General features: G+C 41.0%; 1 protein-coding gene across 2 annotated transcripts in view; it reads left to right on the forward strand.

Annotated features, from left to right (window-relative positions):
* The window catches only part of GCN1 (GCN1, eIF2 alpha kinase activator homolog), a 51,207-nt gene that overhangs the window by 28,763 nt on the left and 4,810 nt on the right, over positions 1-17,634 (forward strand). For both annotated transcript variants that reach the window (XM_018572040.1, XM_018572039.1), the window contains exons 28-52: positions 809-952; positions 1,099-1,226; positions 5,535-5,724; positions 7,627-7,697; positions 7,900-8,065; positions 8,185-8,379; positions 8,465-8,711; positions 8,792-8,913; positions 9,002-9,116; positions 9,267-9,446; positions 9,641-9,861; positions 10,008-10,076; positions 10,172-10,310; positions 10,394-10,590; positions 10,820-11,080; positions 11,254-11,469; positions 11,551-11,715; positions 11,841-12,002; positions 12,478-12,570; positions 12,667-12,810; positions 14,885-15,154; positions 15,246-15,359; positions 15,442-15,672; positions 15,773-15,966; positions 16,125-16,239. In XM_018572040.1, coding sequence (XP_018427542.1) covers positions 809-952; positions 1,099-1,226; positions 5,535-5,724; positions 7,627-7,697; positions 7,900-8,065; positions 8,185-8,379; positions 8,465-8,711; positions 8,792-8,913; positions 9,002-9,116; positions 9,267-9,446; positions 9,641-9,861; positions 10,008-10,076; positions 10,172-10,310; positions 10,394-10,590; positions 10,820-11,080; positions 11,254-11,469; positions 11,551-11,715; positions 11,841-12,002; positions 12,478-12,570; positions 12,667-12,810; positions 14,885-15,154; positions 15,246-15,359; positions 15,442-15,672; positions 15,773-15,966; positions 16,125-16,239 — 4,149 coding nt within the window. The remainder of the gene's footprint in view (positions 1-808; positions 953-1,098; positions 1,227-5,534; positions 5,725-7,626; positions 7,698-7,899; positions 8,066-8,184; positions 8,380-8,464; positions 8,712-8,791; positions 8,914-9,001; positions 9,117-9,266; positions 9,447-9,640; positions 9,862-10,007; positions 10,077-10,171; positions 10,311-10,393; positions 10,591-10,819; positions 11,081-11,253; positions 11,470-11,550; positions 11,716-11,840; positions 12,003-12,477; positions 12,571-12,666; positions 12,811-14,884; positions 15,155-15,245; positions 15,360-15,441; positions 15,673-15,772; positions 15,967-16,124; positions 16,240-17,634) is intronic.

Here is a 17,634-nt window from a genome sequence, read left to right on the forward strand (position 1 = left end):
ACATGGGGGGGCTTGCAAGCCCCCCCATGTGATAGCAGTCAAAGTAAAGTAAAAAAAAACAAAAAAACAGTTTTTAAAATTAAAATGAAATAAAATAAATCTAATAATAATAAAAAAAAATTTTTTAAAGTACCCCGCCCCCGCGAGCACGCGCGTCGCCACGTAAACACGCGTCGGGTGCGCCTACGCATGAAAACGACGAACGCGCTACACATGTTGGGTATCGCCGCGCACGCCGGAGTGAGAGCAATAATTCTAGGGCCAGTATTTTGGGGTATCTCTAAATTGATGACCTGTGGGGGCTTTTAAAGTGTCTTTTATTGATTTTTTGGGGTACTGCAGTTTTTCGCCGTTTCACGGTCGCACGCAATCTGTAAACTGGGCATGTTGGGTATCGTTTTACTCGTTGTAACCTCATCTTTTATATTTCATTAAAAAAATGGGTAATTTGTTGTGTTTTGGGGCATTTAATTAAATTTGTCACTAAATTTTGGGGTTTAATAAGGAGTTGCGCTAATATTGCGCAACATACAAATTTTCAACTACCACCATTTTATTCTATAGGGTCTTGGCATTCAGAAAATATATAATGTTGGGGGGTTTTACGTCATTTTCAGGCCTAAAATGTGGAATATAACATGGGTGCAAAAATGGAAAAAAGGGCCTCAGTCATGAAGGGGTTAAACGAGCAGCGGCTCCCACTGTACATTTAGCTCTGCTTGTCGGGAGCAGGGCTAAATGTACAAAAAAACTACTCGCCCGGCGCCCGAAACGGCAGTAATCTCTAGTAATCCTTTTGTCTCTGCAGATCTTGGCTTCCAATGCACTTACATCATTATGCACAAGCAGCGGAGGAGGGGAAGGCTGCACATATGCAGAACAGGAAGAAATCGATGTTTTGCTCCAAGCTTTTCAGTCCTCTTGCTCAAATGTGCGAGATTCTGCTTTGCGAGTAAGTCTTCATACAACAAGCTTTTAATCTTCTTTAAGTATTACCCAAAATTGTCAACATGATGTGTAGTCCTGAATTTCATGTCCCATAAGTTGTACAATCCTGGGTAACAATAACCATTCACATTCAAATCATTCTTTTGCTAGGGACTAATGGAACTTAAGATGGTGTTGCCAACACCGGAAACTGATGATACCAATGGATTGGCCCTGTTGCACAGGCTTTGGGTGGTTAAATTTGATGTGGAGGCTGAAATCAAAAGACAAGCTGAAGGGTAAGGTATTTTTTCCCTTTTTTGTTACTTTTTCTGAATGGACACTGATAACAGCACAACATTCTCCTGTGTGATATCTATATATAGTAGGACAATACTAAAGGTGCATGGCCAGTAAGACCGACCTAAGCATACATGCAGACTTGCCATTGTAGTGAAGAATCTGCAGTCAGCGTTGGAGGAGTGCCTGCATAAATCCCCCAGGGAGGGGGTGGGCACAGCAAGCCTAGGTCCCAAAAAGATTATTCACCCCAGGAGGTGACTGTCACAGACAGCTTTAGGTACCAAGTCTACCCAGATCTGGGATTCTAGCATTTCTCTGAGGTGGATCTGATGCTGCTTGTAGCTAGAAGTTCTCTTTCTTGATACAAGAGAACATGTAAGGTGTCGTACCTCCTAGGACACACAGCCGAGTACGTGGGCTGCCAAAATTCTTCACACCGCCCCCAAACCTGTCACTATCTACTCCTGGAGCCATCCATCCTTGGATTAAGGTTTCTCCCCAGCTACACGGCACTTAGATGCCATGATACCTCCTGACACATCAGCTGTCTTCTAACTGTAAGTCTAATTGCCCGTTTTTCACACATTACTAGACATCAGCATCTCCAGGGTAGTAGCGCTCCTACAACTTGCTTGTTTGTATGTACCTTTCCTGTTAAGGCACACTTGGCTAGATCTGTGAGCGCCTCTTGGGCTTTTAAGCATCGGGGAAACTGTTTCCCAGATTTAAAAGACTGCCATCTGGTCTTGTGTTCACATGTTTTCTACCAGGTTAATGTTTCAGCCTCATCTGATGCCCAATTTGGGGGTAAGGTCCTTTTATGCAGCTCTTTGAGGGGCAGGCAGTCCCAAGTTTCTGTTGTTTACATTGGGCCTTTTAGTGTTTGCTTGCTGTGTTGTCCCCTCCTCAATTGGACTGCTTTTGGACTTGTAAGGCTTCCTGTGTCTCTCAAAGGGCCAGAAAGAAAATCGAATTTTTATTCTCACTGTAAAATCCTTTTCTTGAGTCCACTGAGGGGCCTGTTGTGTTTATGCTCACGTTCTCTGTACTGCTTTGATACAAAACAGAAGCATGCTGTTAGTAGGAGTGGTTATACCCTGGACTGGCTCGTTTTTTTTTTGGGGCCAGTGTACAAGTGTAGGTGGCAGTATAACCTAATTGTTTAAGACTTCCTGGGCCACTCAATGGACTGCAAGAAAAGGATTTTGCAGCGAGTACAAAATCCTATTTTAGTTGCTATGTGTAGCATCCCCACGTGTTCTCCATTGTACATGAATCGTCTCTGTTGCTGACTTTGTAAATTCCTGCCTCTGTTATTTTTTTATTCCATGTACACCATGTAATTGTATTACAAGGCTGGTATGATATTGATACAAAACACAAAAATTCCCCAGCCCCAACCTGCCAGCCAGCCTGCAACCAAACAAGTAGCCCTGTCAACAGTATGCGTTAAAATCAGAGGTTTTAGTTGCACAAACGTTTGGGCAAAAATATGTAGAAGCCACACTGCCGCGCCAAGGCACCTCTGCAAAGTGTGGTCCTAACTCTATGTATCTGAGTCTCCAAGTGTGAGCATATTAATGAAGTCGATAGATTGCATGCAAGTGTACCTGGAGGTAGCCTACTCCTCCTCATAAGGTGCAGGGACGCACTGGGGGCCCAGCAACCAAAAATGCACGCTGGGACCCCAGTGCATCCCCCTAACCAAAAATAGTCAAACTAGAAAAAAGTGGTACATGCATGAATCCATAACCAGCCTTTATAGCAGGGAGCACAATGGGAAGGCTTACAACATATGGTATGATATTGAACCCATCTAGATGCGTGAGCTTTAGCTAATGGTATGTGCTTCATGTCTTAATACACATTTTGGGCAGGAGTTGAGCAGCAATATGTGGCTGGTTGTATTTGTAAATGCATTTTGTCCTGTGCCTAGCTTTCCAATGTTGTGTTTAGTTGCAAAGAGAGCTTTAGTTTCAGTCATTTGCCTCTTGTGGATGTATCTGATAACATTAGATTTGTGGGATCATGTTTACAACTTTGTCTTACATGACTTCTAAGTACTTGTATCTGGTATTGGTTTCTCTTCTTACTGGGATGTTTATTATTGGCTGAACAAATTTTAGAGATTACTTCCACTCTCCTAGTTTTTGCAGAATTTCCTTTGTAGCCATTTAATTTTGCATTCTTTCTACATTTCTTATCAATTGAATAGCATGATGTAAACTGCAGGTGCTTTAGAGCAATTTCTACTATGAAAATATTTAATTACGGTATTTTTGCAGAAAAAACCCAGAAGTATTTGTTACATCTTACAGCACACTGCATATTTTTGTAATTGCCTGAGGCTGGAATTATATAATTATCATGTTTAAGTTGGTTATTGTGGACACACATTGGGGACCATTTATTAGCGTCTCAATCAGAAGTTCACATGTGCATTTTGTGTGCGGATATGTTAAAGGAGAACTATGAGGTGAGTGATTTTTTTCATTCATCCTCATAGTTCGAGCCGACTTGTGACAATGAAACTGTCACACATTTGCTCAATAGATCGGGAAGTGAGCGAACACATAGCGCCGCTCGCTCACTTCTCAATCATGTCCCTGTAGACTGTCACTCACAGCTCCCTGCAGGAATTCCCCCCTCCCCGCTCTGAGTCTCCAGCGCTGACTGGCGGAACGGACGGGGGAGGGCGCGGGTACAGCTGGCTCTGCCTCTAGATAGGCAAAGCCAGCTGTCACTCACGCAGCTGTGTGGATCTCGTCAGTAATGTCGGAATACGTCCCGGCTGCGGTGGTCTCAGCATACCGCAAGCTGTAGCTTGCGATATACTGAGCTTTGGGTCAAGGAAGGATGCTAGTTTATGTCCTCCCGTGACCCTTAGATGAATTTTTGGCTCTGTTTTGTAATTTTAAGCGACACTTCTAGTTCTTCGTTATTGTGCAGCCAAATGGCGACCGTTCACCTCTTTTCTCTGTTGTGCTACAACTGTGAGCACTTATTTGGGGATGAAATTCAACAAAACTGCCGCAGAGCTGTTAAGTACTTTTTTACTATGCATAGATAAATTCATTTTCATAGCACCTAATTTATTATGCAAAATGCATACAAAAACATCTGATCCCTAAATGCTTTCAAAATAAATGACGCAACATTTAACTACCTCCGGGCCGGCCATAGTAAAAAAACGGCCGGCCGGGAGCTCTCTAGATCTGAGCGGGCGTCTTTAGACGTCTGCTCAGACACGGGAAATGCCCGATATTTAGAAACAGGCAGCGATGCCTGTTAACATACAAGCGATCGCTTGTATGGGGTAACGATCTGTGTCCCCAAAAAATGGTATAAAATGAATTTCAGTACAACGTTGCATGACAGAATAAACGTCAGTCAAAGTGCCGCAGCGCTGAATACTGAAAAATGGCCTGGCCAGGAAGGGGGGGTCTAAACACCTGGTCTTCAAGCAGTTAAACAACCACAAAAAAGGCAGTTTTCATAAATGCCCTCAATTTTGTTTATCTACATTTTTCACAAGTTATATTTGTTGCTTAACTTGTTTGATTCTACAGATAAGCAAAACATAAATAAATGCTGCGCCACTGTCATGAACGCATACAAATTAGTATAGCTCATTTAATCGAAAGTCACAATCTGTCTCTATGCCATTTAGGAAGAGAACGGACTCTCTGATCGTTTATTTGGTACACAGCAAACTTTTGAGAATGTCTGCAATTTCAGGTGGAGGAAGGATATTACTATGAACTTCAGCTGGCTAAAGCTTCTACTATACAAGGCAATGATTTGCCTTAATTTTAAGAGAAATGTGTACAGTTTTAGTTGAGAGACTATGAGGCTCTACAGTTAAACAGATAGCAATTTGGGGACTTAACATGGGTGCTTGCTGGAACCACAATGTGCTACACTATAGCACTGTTATTACCTCTAAGAATATTACAAACCAGGTCGGGTAACTTTTTAAACGTCCTGAGATGCAATACTTTTTAATAGTAGTCTAACTAGTAATTTTATATTCTTTTAATCTAAAGCACTTCTGATACTTCCTAACCTGTCTGTAGTTCCTACCCACAGTTCATGTTTTGTGGAACCACACAGGTAGCTAAATAGCATTGCAGGCGCACTCATTTCTCTACCTTTGCATATTTAAGACTACCAAAAAAATGCAAGGATTGTGTGACTTGAGGACAGGTTTGCGAAACACTGCTATGGATTTTTCTGGAAATCTTGTTTTTATTCCTTCTGCATGACACTATAATTTATGCTTTTTATTCTCTGTATCGTCACAGGTTTTGGGAATTACTTGGCCTGGAATTGCAACCAGAATTATGTTCTTTGCTCATTAAAGATGTTATTCATCATGAAGAAGCGTTGAGACAGGCAGGGGCTGAGGCACTCTCTCATGCAGTGGCAGAATATCGAAATCAAGCTACAGAGGTCCTGAAAAAACTGGTGGAGCTGTACCATGAGAAGCTTTATGTAAGTTGTGAAGTAAATCTTGACTGCAGTTGTTTGGAAAATAAAGGAATCTTTACAAAGGAAATACATTGTACACGTGAGATAATGCAAAGTAAAGTGTATACCTTGTTAAAACTTTAATAGAAAATAATGTATACGCTTCTCTGTCTTAGTGATTGAAAACTTTTAAAAGATCTAGGTCCGGCTACAATATATGGGAAGGACCACTTAAGTACAATCTGAGAATAGGCTGTTAAGTGCTAACAGCCTTGGGAAACTTGTCTCATTCTTTTGTGCCCATTCTTTAACTCCACTTTTCACTTGCAGAATTGCTTAAAGTGCATTTCCATTTTTGCAGTCAAAATTTTAGAAAACCCCCTTTATATGTTTGTGTATCTATTCACACAGCATAGCGATTAATGATTTTTAGTTTAATCTAATTTGATTAAAGTTATATAAAATAGAAATACAGAAGCAAATATTGAACAAACATCACAAAAGGAGAAATGACACATGGGGGGTACAAGTATCACACAACAGTGAAAGCGTTAATAAAGAAGGTAAGAAAAGTTAGAAACCAATACAGGTGCTCCAATTGGAAGAGAACCAAGAAAACAAGACCTCTTAAAAAAAAATTACAGCATAGCAGAAGGCTTAATGTGCTACAAAGGCAGACAACATAAATATAGAATGACAAAACGGGATTTGATTGCCCAACATTGTAGCAAATCAATATTGAATGTTGAGTGTGCTGTAACGGGCTACTCCAGAGAGATCAACATTTAGGCCCAAGTAGCACTCGAGTCATTAGGATCCCTCAGTATGGTAACGAGGTCTGTAAAGGCGTCGGGAATGGAAAAAGGCAATATGAAATCAAGAAGAATAGGTAGAGGAAAATGAAGGAAAGGCAGTGGAAAAGAAAGACATAAGTTCAGCCCACCGCCACAGTCAAATCCAGAAATCAACTACTTTCTTCAGAGGTCAGGTCCAAGATCGTAGAAGAGCCACAAAACACGTACCAGGAAGACCAGTTTATGAAAAATCGGTCCCTAAACGTCATGATCCAGGGCCATCAACTGCTCTAGATCTGCAATGTGATCCATTTCCACAATCCATTCAGGCAGAGTAGACACCAGCGCCAATGGCGTGGTATAACTGCACGAGCAGCAGCAAGAAAGCAACAAAGATCATCAATGGGAACAAAAAAGGCACACTGCCTGGCCAACAAAAAAGGCACACACATTGTTTCAATATGCTTCTGCAATGTCACAACATTTATTTTCCATCCAGAGTTGCATTTATTTTTTACCAAGAACTCGTAGTAATGATGGGAGAGTCGGACCGCTGTGCAAAGTCTTCTGAGCATCCCAAATATTCTTAATGGGGTTAAGGTCTGGACTCTGTGGTGGCCAATCCATGTGTGAAAATTATGTTTCATGCTCCCTGAACCACTCTTTCAAAATTTGAGCCCAATGAATCCTGGCATTGTCATATTGGAATATGCCCGTGCCATCAGGGTAATTTGGTATATTCAGGTGGGCAGCTGACCTAATTTTTTGGGGACATAACATTGCTGAACCTAGACCTAACCAACTGAAGCATCCTCGGATCATAACACTTATCCAATTGAAATCTCTTACTTATTTGCTTAACTAAATCCTGGTGGTGACTTTTGTTTTGGCTAAGCAGTGTACTGTATATTGCCTAGCTTACCTGATGAAGAGTGATATTGTTTCACAGGCACAATTATTTCTGAGTAAATTATTCATATCTGGATACTACTTTGTGTCAGCTGAATGTTGACCTGTCTTTGAAAACTCTCTAAATATGTTGTGGTCGGGGTACATAATTGCATTTTAGTATGATATGAGCAGTTTGTTTAAAACCAAACCAGTTTCTTATTAATTTTGTATTTTTATTTAGAGACCACCACCTGTCCTTGATGCTTTGGGGCGAGTGATATCAGAATCTCCTCCTGACCAATTTGAAGCAAGGTATTGAAAATTTTATAGATAACCCATGATACTGGAGCTATGATGAACTCCACAGTAAATATACGGTTTGCAGTTTGGTGAATATCAAATTTACTGCTCTACAAATAGACCCCTATGAGTTATGTCCACAAATGTGAGTTCCTTTTTGTGTGAGATTGCAAAAAAAGAAAAAAAAAAAAAACTAATTTCTGTGTTGTCATAGGTGCGGAGTAGCTTTGGCAATGAACCAGCTTGCTCAGTATTTGGACAGCTCCCAAGTTAAACCGCTTTTCCAGTTTTTTGTTCCTGATGCCCTTAATGATCGCCATCCCGATGTCCGAAAATGTATGCTGGATGCTGCTTTGTCTGCTCTCAACACACATGGAAAGGTGATGAAATTGTATAAGAAAGTGACGACCAAGTGATATTTATGCCTTCTATTCAGCTAGAATGTCTAGTAATATATATGCAATTGTAAACTTACTGTTGATAAATATTTATGTTTCAGGACTGTGTTGGCTCTTTACTACCAGTGTTTGAAGAATTCCTGAAGAATGCACCAAATGATGCTAGCTATGATGCTGTTCGACAGAGTGTTGTCATTCTCATGGGCTCCTTGGCCAAGCACTTGGACAAAAGCGATCCTAAAGTTAAACCTATTGTGGGCAAACTTATAGCAGCTCTCTCAACGCCGTCTCAGCAGGTATTATTTCTTATACAACTTCTTAATTCTTACTAGCATTACCTTCAGAGCAGTGCTTATGACCGCCTATAACGGTCTCTTAAAGGTTCAGGAATCGGTTGCCGGCTGTCTGCCTCCTCTGGTGCCAGCAATTAAGGATGATGCTGGTAGTATGATCCAGAAGCTAATGGCCCTTCTTCTAGAATCCGACAAATATGCAGAACGAAAAGGAGCCGCTTATGGTTTGGCTGGGCTAGTAAAGGGATTGGGAATTCTTTCCCTGAAGCAGCAGGAGATGATGACCACACTGACAGAAGCAATTCAAGATAAAAAGAATTTCCGACGTAGAGAAGGTAAGAAAGTAATTTTATAAACGCTTGCCAATAGAGATGTAATGGTTTATATCAAAAACTGAATTTCTCTCTTTCTCCAGGGGCCCTCTTTGCCTTTGAGATGCTATGTACTATGCTAGGAAAGTTATTTGAACCATATGTGGTTCATGTATTGCCCCATCTCTTGCTGTGCTTTGGTGATGGAAACCAATATGTGCGAGAGGTAAGTCTTGCTCTTACGGTGGTTGTGTGCTTTGAAAAAGCAGAAAGTGGTTGAATGTCTTAAATATCCCTCTGTCTGTCTATTTCAGGCAGCAGATGAATGTGCCAAGGCAGTAATGAGTAATCTCAGTGCTCACGGTGTAAAGCTCGTATTGCCTTCCCTTCTGATGGCTCTTGAAGAAGAATCCTGGAGAACTAAAGCGGGTAAATCTATATATGTAGTTGACTTTTGGCTGCGTCAGATTCCGTGGGATTTCATCAGCCATCTGCCATCATTAAATGGAATATTTTATATGTCAGATTATGAGTCACTGATCTCTGAATAATGATGTCCTAATGACGCTGTCTTTGTAGGATCTGTGGAGCTTTTGGGAGCTATGGCTTACTGTGCTCCAAAACAGCTATCCTCTTGCCTCCCTAGTATTGTGCCCAAGCTCACTGAAGTGCTTACAGACTCCCATGTAAAAGTGCAGAAAGCTGGCCAGCAGGCCCTTCGTCAGATTGGCTCTGTAATTCGGAACCCAGAGATCTTGGGTGAGTTCACGTTGTACTGTAATACAGTATGGTATCACTTGATGAATTCTTAGTAAAGTTACATTACAAGGTTTAATATCTGTGTGTTCTATTTCCATGAAAGTATAAGACACTCACAATTCCCTGTACTGTGGGTTTACTGCCATGCTTCAAAAGGTTAATGGTTTTTTTTTTTTTTTTTTTTCTTTTTAAAGCAATCTGTCCCATGTTGCTTGATGCACTTACAGACCCCTCAGGAAGGACACAGATGTGCCTGCAAACATTATTGGACACCAAGTTTGTTCATTTCATTGATGCCCCCTCTCTTGCCTTAATTATGCCCATTGTGCAGCGGGCATTTCAGGATAGATCTACAGATACTAGGAAAATGGCAGCACAAATTATTGGAAACATGTACTCTCTGACTGACCAGAAGGTATGGTTCACTTTGGTTGCCTTGGTTTTTATCTTGGAAGAAGTATTATGCATTTAGAATAATCTTGGCGAGTGAATTTTGTTTATTTCTCAGGTCAGTTCATTGAAGGGAGCTTAGTATTCATTTATGTCACTCTTTGTTTTCAGGACCTGGCTCCTTACCTTCCAAGTATCATACCAGGTCTTAAGGCATCCCTAATAGACCCTGTTCCTGAAGTAAGTTTCTTAGGACATTGACCAAAGTTTCTGCATTCCATGGAAATAGCTTGCTAATAACATTTTGCATTGTCTTTACAAACTGTTCTTTGCAGGTTCGTACTGTGTCTGCTAAGGCCTTGGGTGCAATGGTGAAAGGAACAGGAGAGTCTTGTTTCCAGGATTTGCTGCCATGGCTGATGGATACATTAGCATCTGACTTCAGCTCGGTGGATCGCTCTGGTGCTGCACAAGGTAACAGCCATGACATAGAAATTGTTTTATGTTCTGTGCTATGTAGAGCAAAGTAACATTTTCCCCAACTGCTCTTCCCACAGGTCTTTCAGAAGTCATGGCTGGTTTAGGAGTTGAGAAACTAGAAAAACTAATGCCAGAAATTGTAGCTACTGCCAGCAAACCAGACATTGCTCCTCATGTCCGTGATGGCTACATTATGATGTTCATTTATTTACCAATCACTTTTGGGGACAAATTCACACCTTATGTTGGTCCCATTATACCCTGCATTCTAAAGGTAACTTGCTTTTTTTAGTACTATATCATAAAACAGGACCAGATTATTATTGCATTTTCTTGTGTAGAAATATGGGATGGTTGCATTGTTTCTTCGATATTACTGTTCCATCCCAGGCAAAGCAAGATGACTTTCAGGTTTCTTTCTTTCTTTGTTTCTAAGTGTGCTTTTTTTTCTGTGATGCTTTTTAATCATGCTAAATAGATTTACTACTGTTGTATGTTTGCAGGCCCTAGCAGATGAAAATGAGTTTGTACGTGACACGGCACTACGTGCAGGCCAAAGGGTCATCACCATGTATGCAGAGACAGCCATTGCACTCCTCTTGCCACAACTGGAACAGGGTCTGTTTGATGACCTTTGGAGAATAAGGTTCAGCTCTGTTCAACTACTTGGGGACTTGCTGTTTCATATATCTGGAGTGTCTGGAAAGATGACCACAGAGACGGCCTCCGAAGATGACAACTTTGGAACTGCACAATCCACCAGGGTAAACTACCAGACACTATTATGCAGAAGCATAGTAGACATACACTCCATATATTTGATAGCGATGTTGACCTTTTTTTTTTTTTTTGTGAAGTAATAAAGTAGTATTTATTGTCAAACTGTATTTTTAAAATGTTGGACATCTTTTAAAAATTAACTTGTAACTGTTTTCAGGCCATCATTTCTGCACTCGGAGATGAAAGGAGAAACCGTGTGTTAGCTGGATTGTACATGGGACGTTCTGATACACAACTTGTGGTGCGCCAAGCTTCACTTCATGTGTGGAAAATAGTTGTTTCAAACACTCCTCGCACACTCCGAGAGATTTTACCAACTCTCTTCAACTTATTGCTAGGATTCCTTGCTAGCACTTGTGCTGATAAGAGAACGGTGAGCAGCGCAGCATATATTCCTCTTAGCTGTTTAATTAAATCACTATATCAAGCTACATACCGGACTTTTCTCTTTTAGATTGCAGCCAGAACACTTGGGGACTTAGTGCGGAAACTTGGAGAGAAAATCCTTCCAGAGATCATTCCAATTCTAGAGGAGGGTCTGAGATCTGATAAGAGTGATCAAAGACAGGGTGTGTGTATTGGTTTAAGTGAGATCATGAAATCAACAAGTAAAGATGCGGTGAGTAGTATTTGAAATATGATAGGAACATGCATTTTTAAATCTCCCGCTCCTCCCTCCACTCTTTTCTCCCAGAGAAACACACACACTTTGTCTGAAATATTTCCATTGTTTCTACATTTCAGGTGCTGTTCTTTTCCGAATCCCTTGTACCTACAGTGAGGAAAGCTTTATGTGATCCCCTTGAGAAGGTTAGAGAGGCAGCTGCCAAAACCTTTGAGCAGTTGCACTCTACCATTGGTCATCAAGCACTGGAAGATATTCTGCCATATTTACTGGAACATTTGGTAATTAAATTTCTAGCACGAAAAAGATAGAACCTTAAAATGTAACTCCATGCTCATCCTCCTACCTAGAAATTCCCCCTATTTGGATCTTCTAGCAGTCCTCGATGCAAAGATTGGCATTGACCGGAAGTCAATGCCACTCTCTGCACCATTATATAGTGAGTGCATAGCACCCTGCATTTGTAGTATGTCCTCCGTCTTCCAGGTTAATTTATACCGGGCGTCATTCAACCCAGAAGACTGAGGATATTTTGTGGCAAAAAATAATTACTGTGGGGGGCAGCAATAAAGTAGTTGAGTGAGGGCTTTCATGTTTTAAGCAGTGTGGGAACTTCTAAAATAAAACTTTTTTTTTGAGAGGGGGGGGGTGAGGAAAAAATTATTTCCAAACTTTTGACATTAAATGAAAGCTTAAAATCTACTAATGTTTTCATATATTAGCCCAGTCTCTTAAGTGTTTGATGTCCTCCCATAGGATGATGAAGATCTGTCAGAATTTGCCCTGGATGGACTCAAGCAGGTTATGGCAGTGAAGAGTCGTGTTGTGCTTCCTTATCTTGTCCCAAAGGTGTGTTAACTGACATCATTGCTGTAATTACAAAGTAACTTAGTATGTCTTAGTTACATGACTATTATGTTTATTTCCAATCTATTGTGTTTGTAGCTTATAAGTCCTCCGGTGAACACTCGTGTCCTGGCATTCCTTTCTTCAGTGGCGGGTGATGCATTAACAAGACATCTGAATGTCATCCTACCTGCAGTGATGACTGCACTGAAGACACAGCTGGGAACAGAGAATGAACAGCTGGTAATAAAACTGTCAAACATTACATTACAAATTGTGCTAAGTACAAAACCATATTGGTTGGGGTCATTTGAGATGGATGGTGAAATCACTGCAGTTCCTTATAATTTATGTGACCAAGTAAAATAGCATTTATATTCTATCTAGCCTACTACGAAAAGGTTTTTCTCCTGATACATATACCATATGGAGTCTATATGGTTCATGTATTCAACTTGTGTTATAATGGCTGACACGTTTCTGCGGTGCCACCCCTTTTCATTTAGGGCCTCTCATGAAAATGGGTGGGACCCCAGAAACGTCCAGACACTGCTGGCTGGGGAAGTCTGCTTGCCAGTTATCCACGACTGGGATGTAAACATTGAATAAAGCTGAGATAAAAAGTTCTGCTCAGAACAGGATCCACTCTACCTCTCTTGCTGCGGCATGACTTCTGGTTTCACCCTGATGGTGGATGTAGGCAATTGCTGTGGTGATGTCTAGCTCAATCCGGATCTGATGACCATCCAGCTGGGACAGGATGCAGCCAATTGCCTGAAACTTCAGGATGTTGATACGAAGATGAGATTCTTCTGATGTCCATGTCCGACAAAGCTAGGAAAGACTCAGGGCAAAATGTTTGAGGCTGCAGACAGTTGAATCAGTAGGCATGCTGCAAGCACAATTGAGCTGGGCAGTGTAGCTCAGGATACAAGTCAGGCCTTAGGTACTCAATAAAAAATGCTGGTTGCAGGTGAGGGTTCCAATGGTTGAAGGTGACCAAGTTACTGCAGACAACCTGCAGAAAGAGAGGGAGGCATGTCAATGTGCACTAAACAGTACATACGTTTGTGTCGCACCACACTTGCCTGAATGTTGCATTCACCACCCCATTGACCTCACCTGGTGTAAGGTTTCTACAACTATCTATAAAAGTAAAAACACTTTTAGGATGATAAAATATACACATCCATAAAATCAAGCTTTGTTATACATAGTTTGAGCCCAATTTCCCCATAATCAATTGTACAACTAGTCCAGTGCTTGTAAACACTATTACAATAATCTAATACAATGCAATATTGTGAATTGTATTAGATTATTGTATTATGCAGACATTGAGTCCCCTCCTGAAGAACCATTGACCACTGCGAAGCGTGTAGAGATGTGGTCCGTGTAACCTACCGTTATTGGATATGTCATTCTGGTGATGGACTAGTTGTACAGTTGGGGACGTTGGGCTTAAACTTTGTATGACGAAGCTTGATTTTATGGATGTGTATAATATTTTATGATGCTAAGTGTTTATACTTTTATAGATGTACAAACCTCTTCTTGGGTACCAAAAAAGTCAATTTATTTGGTGTTCCCTTTTGGATTTTTTGTTTTTTGTAAGTAGGATGTGGTACCTAATATAAGAAATAGATTTCACTTATCCACCTCAAGCCAATTAAAATACATGAAAATACTAATCAAAAGGTTACAATAAACACTTCATATAACATCCAATATTAGTAATTAGAGAAAAAAGCAATACAAAAATGAACTGATGTAAAGTTACTCTATAACAAAAATAAAATGTTAAATAGCATGTGACTGCCAAACACCATTGTCGTAAAGAGAAAAGGCTGTCTGAAGTGTTCTCTGAGTGGTCTCCGTCTGCTCATTTGCCTTTATTCTGTGTCTGGCTACAGTTTGGAATAGGTCCTGAAAGGACTGATAGGTGGCCAAGGCCTGAACAGCCATCCAATGCCTTTGCCTCATATTGAACCTACCTTTCATCCAAGGGTAGACCTGGAAATAGCAGGGAATTAGTGAGATAATTGGACCCAAAGGTAGAGCATTCCACATAACAGACAAGTATACGTATGCTGTTAATTTTGGTCTGAGATATACAAATCAACATTTTGAAATGTATAAAAAAACAATTATTAAGCCTTGTTATATAACCACTCTTCAGTATTTAAAACTGTCTGAATGTAATTACACTATCTAACCCAGTATTTTTTTCTTTATCAGTCCTCTTGGCTTAGGTGCCAAATGCTTTAGAGGGAAAATTCCTTTTAAGTCACTTCATGCTTTTGTGTTCATCTTTCAGGAACTGGCAAATTGCCAAGCTGTTATTTTGTCTGTGGAAGATGATGCTGGACAGAGAATTGTAATTGAAGATTTATTGGAAGCAACCCGCAGTTCTGATGTTGGAATGAGACAAGCAGCTGCCATTATCCTTAACATGTACTGTGCAAAGACCAAAGCTGATTACTCAGCACATCTTCGCAGCCTGATGTCAGGGCTCCTTCGCTTGTTCAATGACACCAACAGTTTGGTTTTGAATGAAAGCTGGGATGCCCTTAATGCTATTACTAAAGTGAGTGCATTGTAATTAAAATATTTTGTAAGTGACAGTAAGGATTTACCTAAATGTGCACACTTTTTTTTAACTGAAATGCAATTTGCAGAAATTAGATGCTGCAAGCCAATTGACAATGATTGATGACCTTCATAGAGATATTCGCATGGTAGGAAATGATGCCAAAGGAGAAAATGTACCTGGATTTTGCATTCCCAAGAAGGTATACCAAAGCCCATACAGATACTTTTAGCTGTTTTATTGCTGGCTAATTGCATTATAACGTTTTGAAAATCATTTTTTAGGGGGTAACCTCAATTTTGCCAGTGCTTAGGGAAGGTGTTCTCACAGGAAATCCCGAACAAAAAGAAGAGGCTACCAAGGCACTTGGCCTAGTTATTAAGCTGACTTCTGCTCAAGCGTTGCAGCCTTCTGTGATTGGCATCACCGGACCACTAATCCGTATTCTGGGTGATAGGTTCACCTGGAGTGTGAAGGTTGCCCTTCTGGAAACCCTAAGTCTTCTTCTTGCCAAGGTAAATTGCTGCATAATTGCCAGCTACTGTGTGATCAGTTAATCAGTAGATTAAAAAAAAACCAGAAACAGCATTACAGATGTTTTTGCTCATTTTTTAGGTTGGCATTGCATTAAAACCCTTTCTTCCACAACTTCAAACCACATTTACAAAAGCATTGCAAGACTCCAATCGTGCTGTGCGTCTGAAGGCAGCTGATGCCCTGGGCAAGTTGATTGCTATCCACACAAAAGTGGATCCACTCTTCACTGAACTTTTGAACATCATACGTCAAAGTGAAGACTCTGGCGTGAGGTAATGCCCCATCTAAGTGAGCAACGGGAAAGAATAGCTTGCAGAAGTGATATGTGTAATTTATATACCTGTGTACTTGTTTCCATCATTCTGCACAGAAAAAGGCTAAATTCTGCTCTGGCAGGTTTTAAGTGTTTGATCATGTCTGTTATTTTTAGGGAGACGATGCTTCAAGCTGTGCGATTCATTATTCAAGGTGGTGGAGGAAAAATGGATGCAACATTAAGGAAAAACTATGTCAGCCTGTTGATTGGGATGTTGGGACATGATGAGGTAATTTATCTTAACAATCTTGTCTATCTTATTTGAAGCAATATATAGGATTGGTGCATAACAGTCTTTTTAAGGGTATTGCCAAATATGCAACTTGTAGCTTATCTTTTTTTTTGATTCATAATATTATATTTGGAACATAGAAGAATGACAACAGAAAAAGACCAAGTGGTCCATTGAGTCTGCCCCCTTTTCCTTTTCTTTCTTTTTTAACCTTTTTGTATAGATCTATGTTTGTCCCAAGCATATTTAAATTCACTTACTGTTGACTGTTTCACTACCTCTGCTGGAAGTCTGTTTCAAACATAAAATACTCTTTATTTTCTCAGGTTAGTTTTGAATGTTTCTCCTGCTAGCTTGAGGCCATGACCCATGATCTTGATCTTAGCAACATATTGAAAATACTGGGCTTCTGAGCCTTAATAGCACCATTAACGTACCCGTGTCCCCATGCACAATACTTGCTGAGTTCTGATGGTTTGTTCTGCTGGCCGTGCAGTTAATGCCCATTCTATAGGGCTTGTCTCCCAGTTGGGAGACGAAAGTTGATGAGTCCCATAGAAGTCATTGGGGATTTAATGCTTAGATGTGGCCAGGAGAAGGAGACGTCCTCTGCAGGATGTCAACAAACAGCCGGTGAATGTTCATTGGTGCAGATAGAAGGAGCAGTGAAGTCAGCTTAAGGGGGCCTACAAGATTAGTGAACTTTGTTTAAAGGAGAACTATGAGGTGAGTGCTTTTCACTCACCTCATAGTTCTAGCCGACCTGTGACAATGAGACTGTCACAGGTCGGCTCAGTAGATCGGGAAGTGAGTGAACACATACCGGCGTTCGCTCACTTCTCGATCCTGTCACTGCTCTCTGCCGTGACAGGGGAGAGGCTGGATTCCCCCTGCTCCGATCCTCTCCAGCGCTGACTGGCGGAACGGACAGGGGAGGGGGCAGGGACAGCTGGCTCTGCCTCTAGATAGACAGAGCCAGCTGTCATTCACGTAGCTGGGCGGATCCAGACATAATTGTTGGGATCCGCTTCAGCTGCGGCGTCTCAGTATACTGCGAGCTATAGCTCACGGTATACTGAGCTTAGGGTGACGGGAGGACGCTAGTTTGTGTCCTCCCGTTACCCTAAGGAGAACTATGGGGAAAAGCCCTAACCCCATAGTTCTCCTTTTTTAAAAGGTTTTAATCATGTCCCCTTTCCCACCTTTTGCTAATGACTGTACATATTAAGCTCCTGCATGCTCACCTATATTATCCCTCAGATCTTGCACCATTTTTGCTGCCTGTCACAAAACCCTCCAGACCTGGACACAGTATTCTGAATTTGGTTAACTAAAGATCTATATTGGGGAGTCAGGACCTCCTTCCTCCTGCTGGTAAACCCTCCAGTGATA

The sequence above is a fragment of the Nanorana parkeri genome, unplaced genomic scaffold, assembly GCF_000935625.1.
Source record: "Nanorana parkeri isolate BGI_ZX_2015 unplaced genomic scaffold, ASM93562v1 scaffold1911, whole genome shotgun sequence".
In the NCBI taxonomy this organism is placed as follows: Eukaryota; Metazoa; Chordata; class Amphibia; order Anura; family Dicroglossidae; genus Nanorana; species Nanorana parkeri.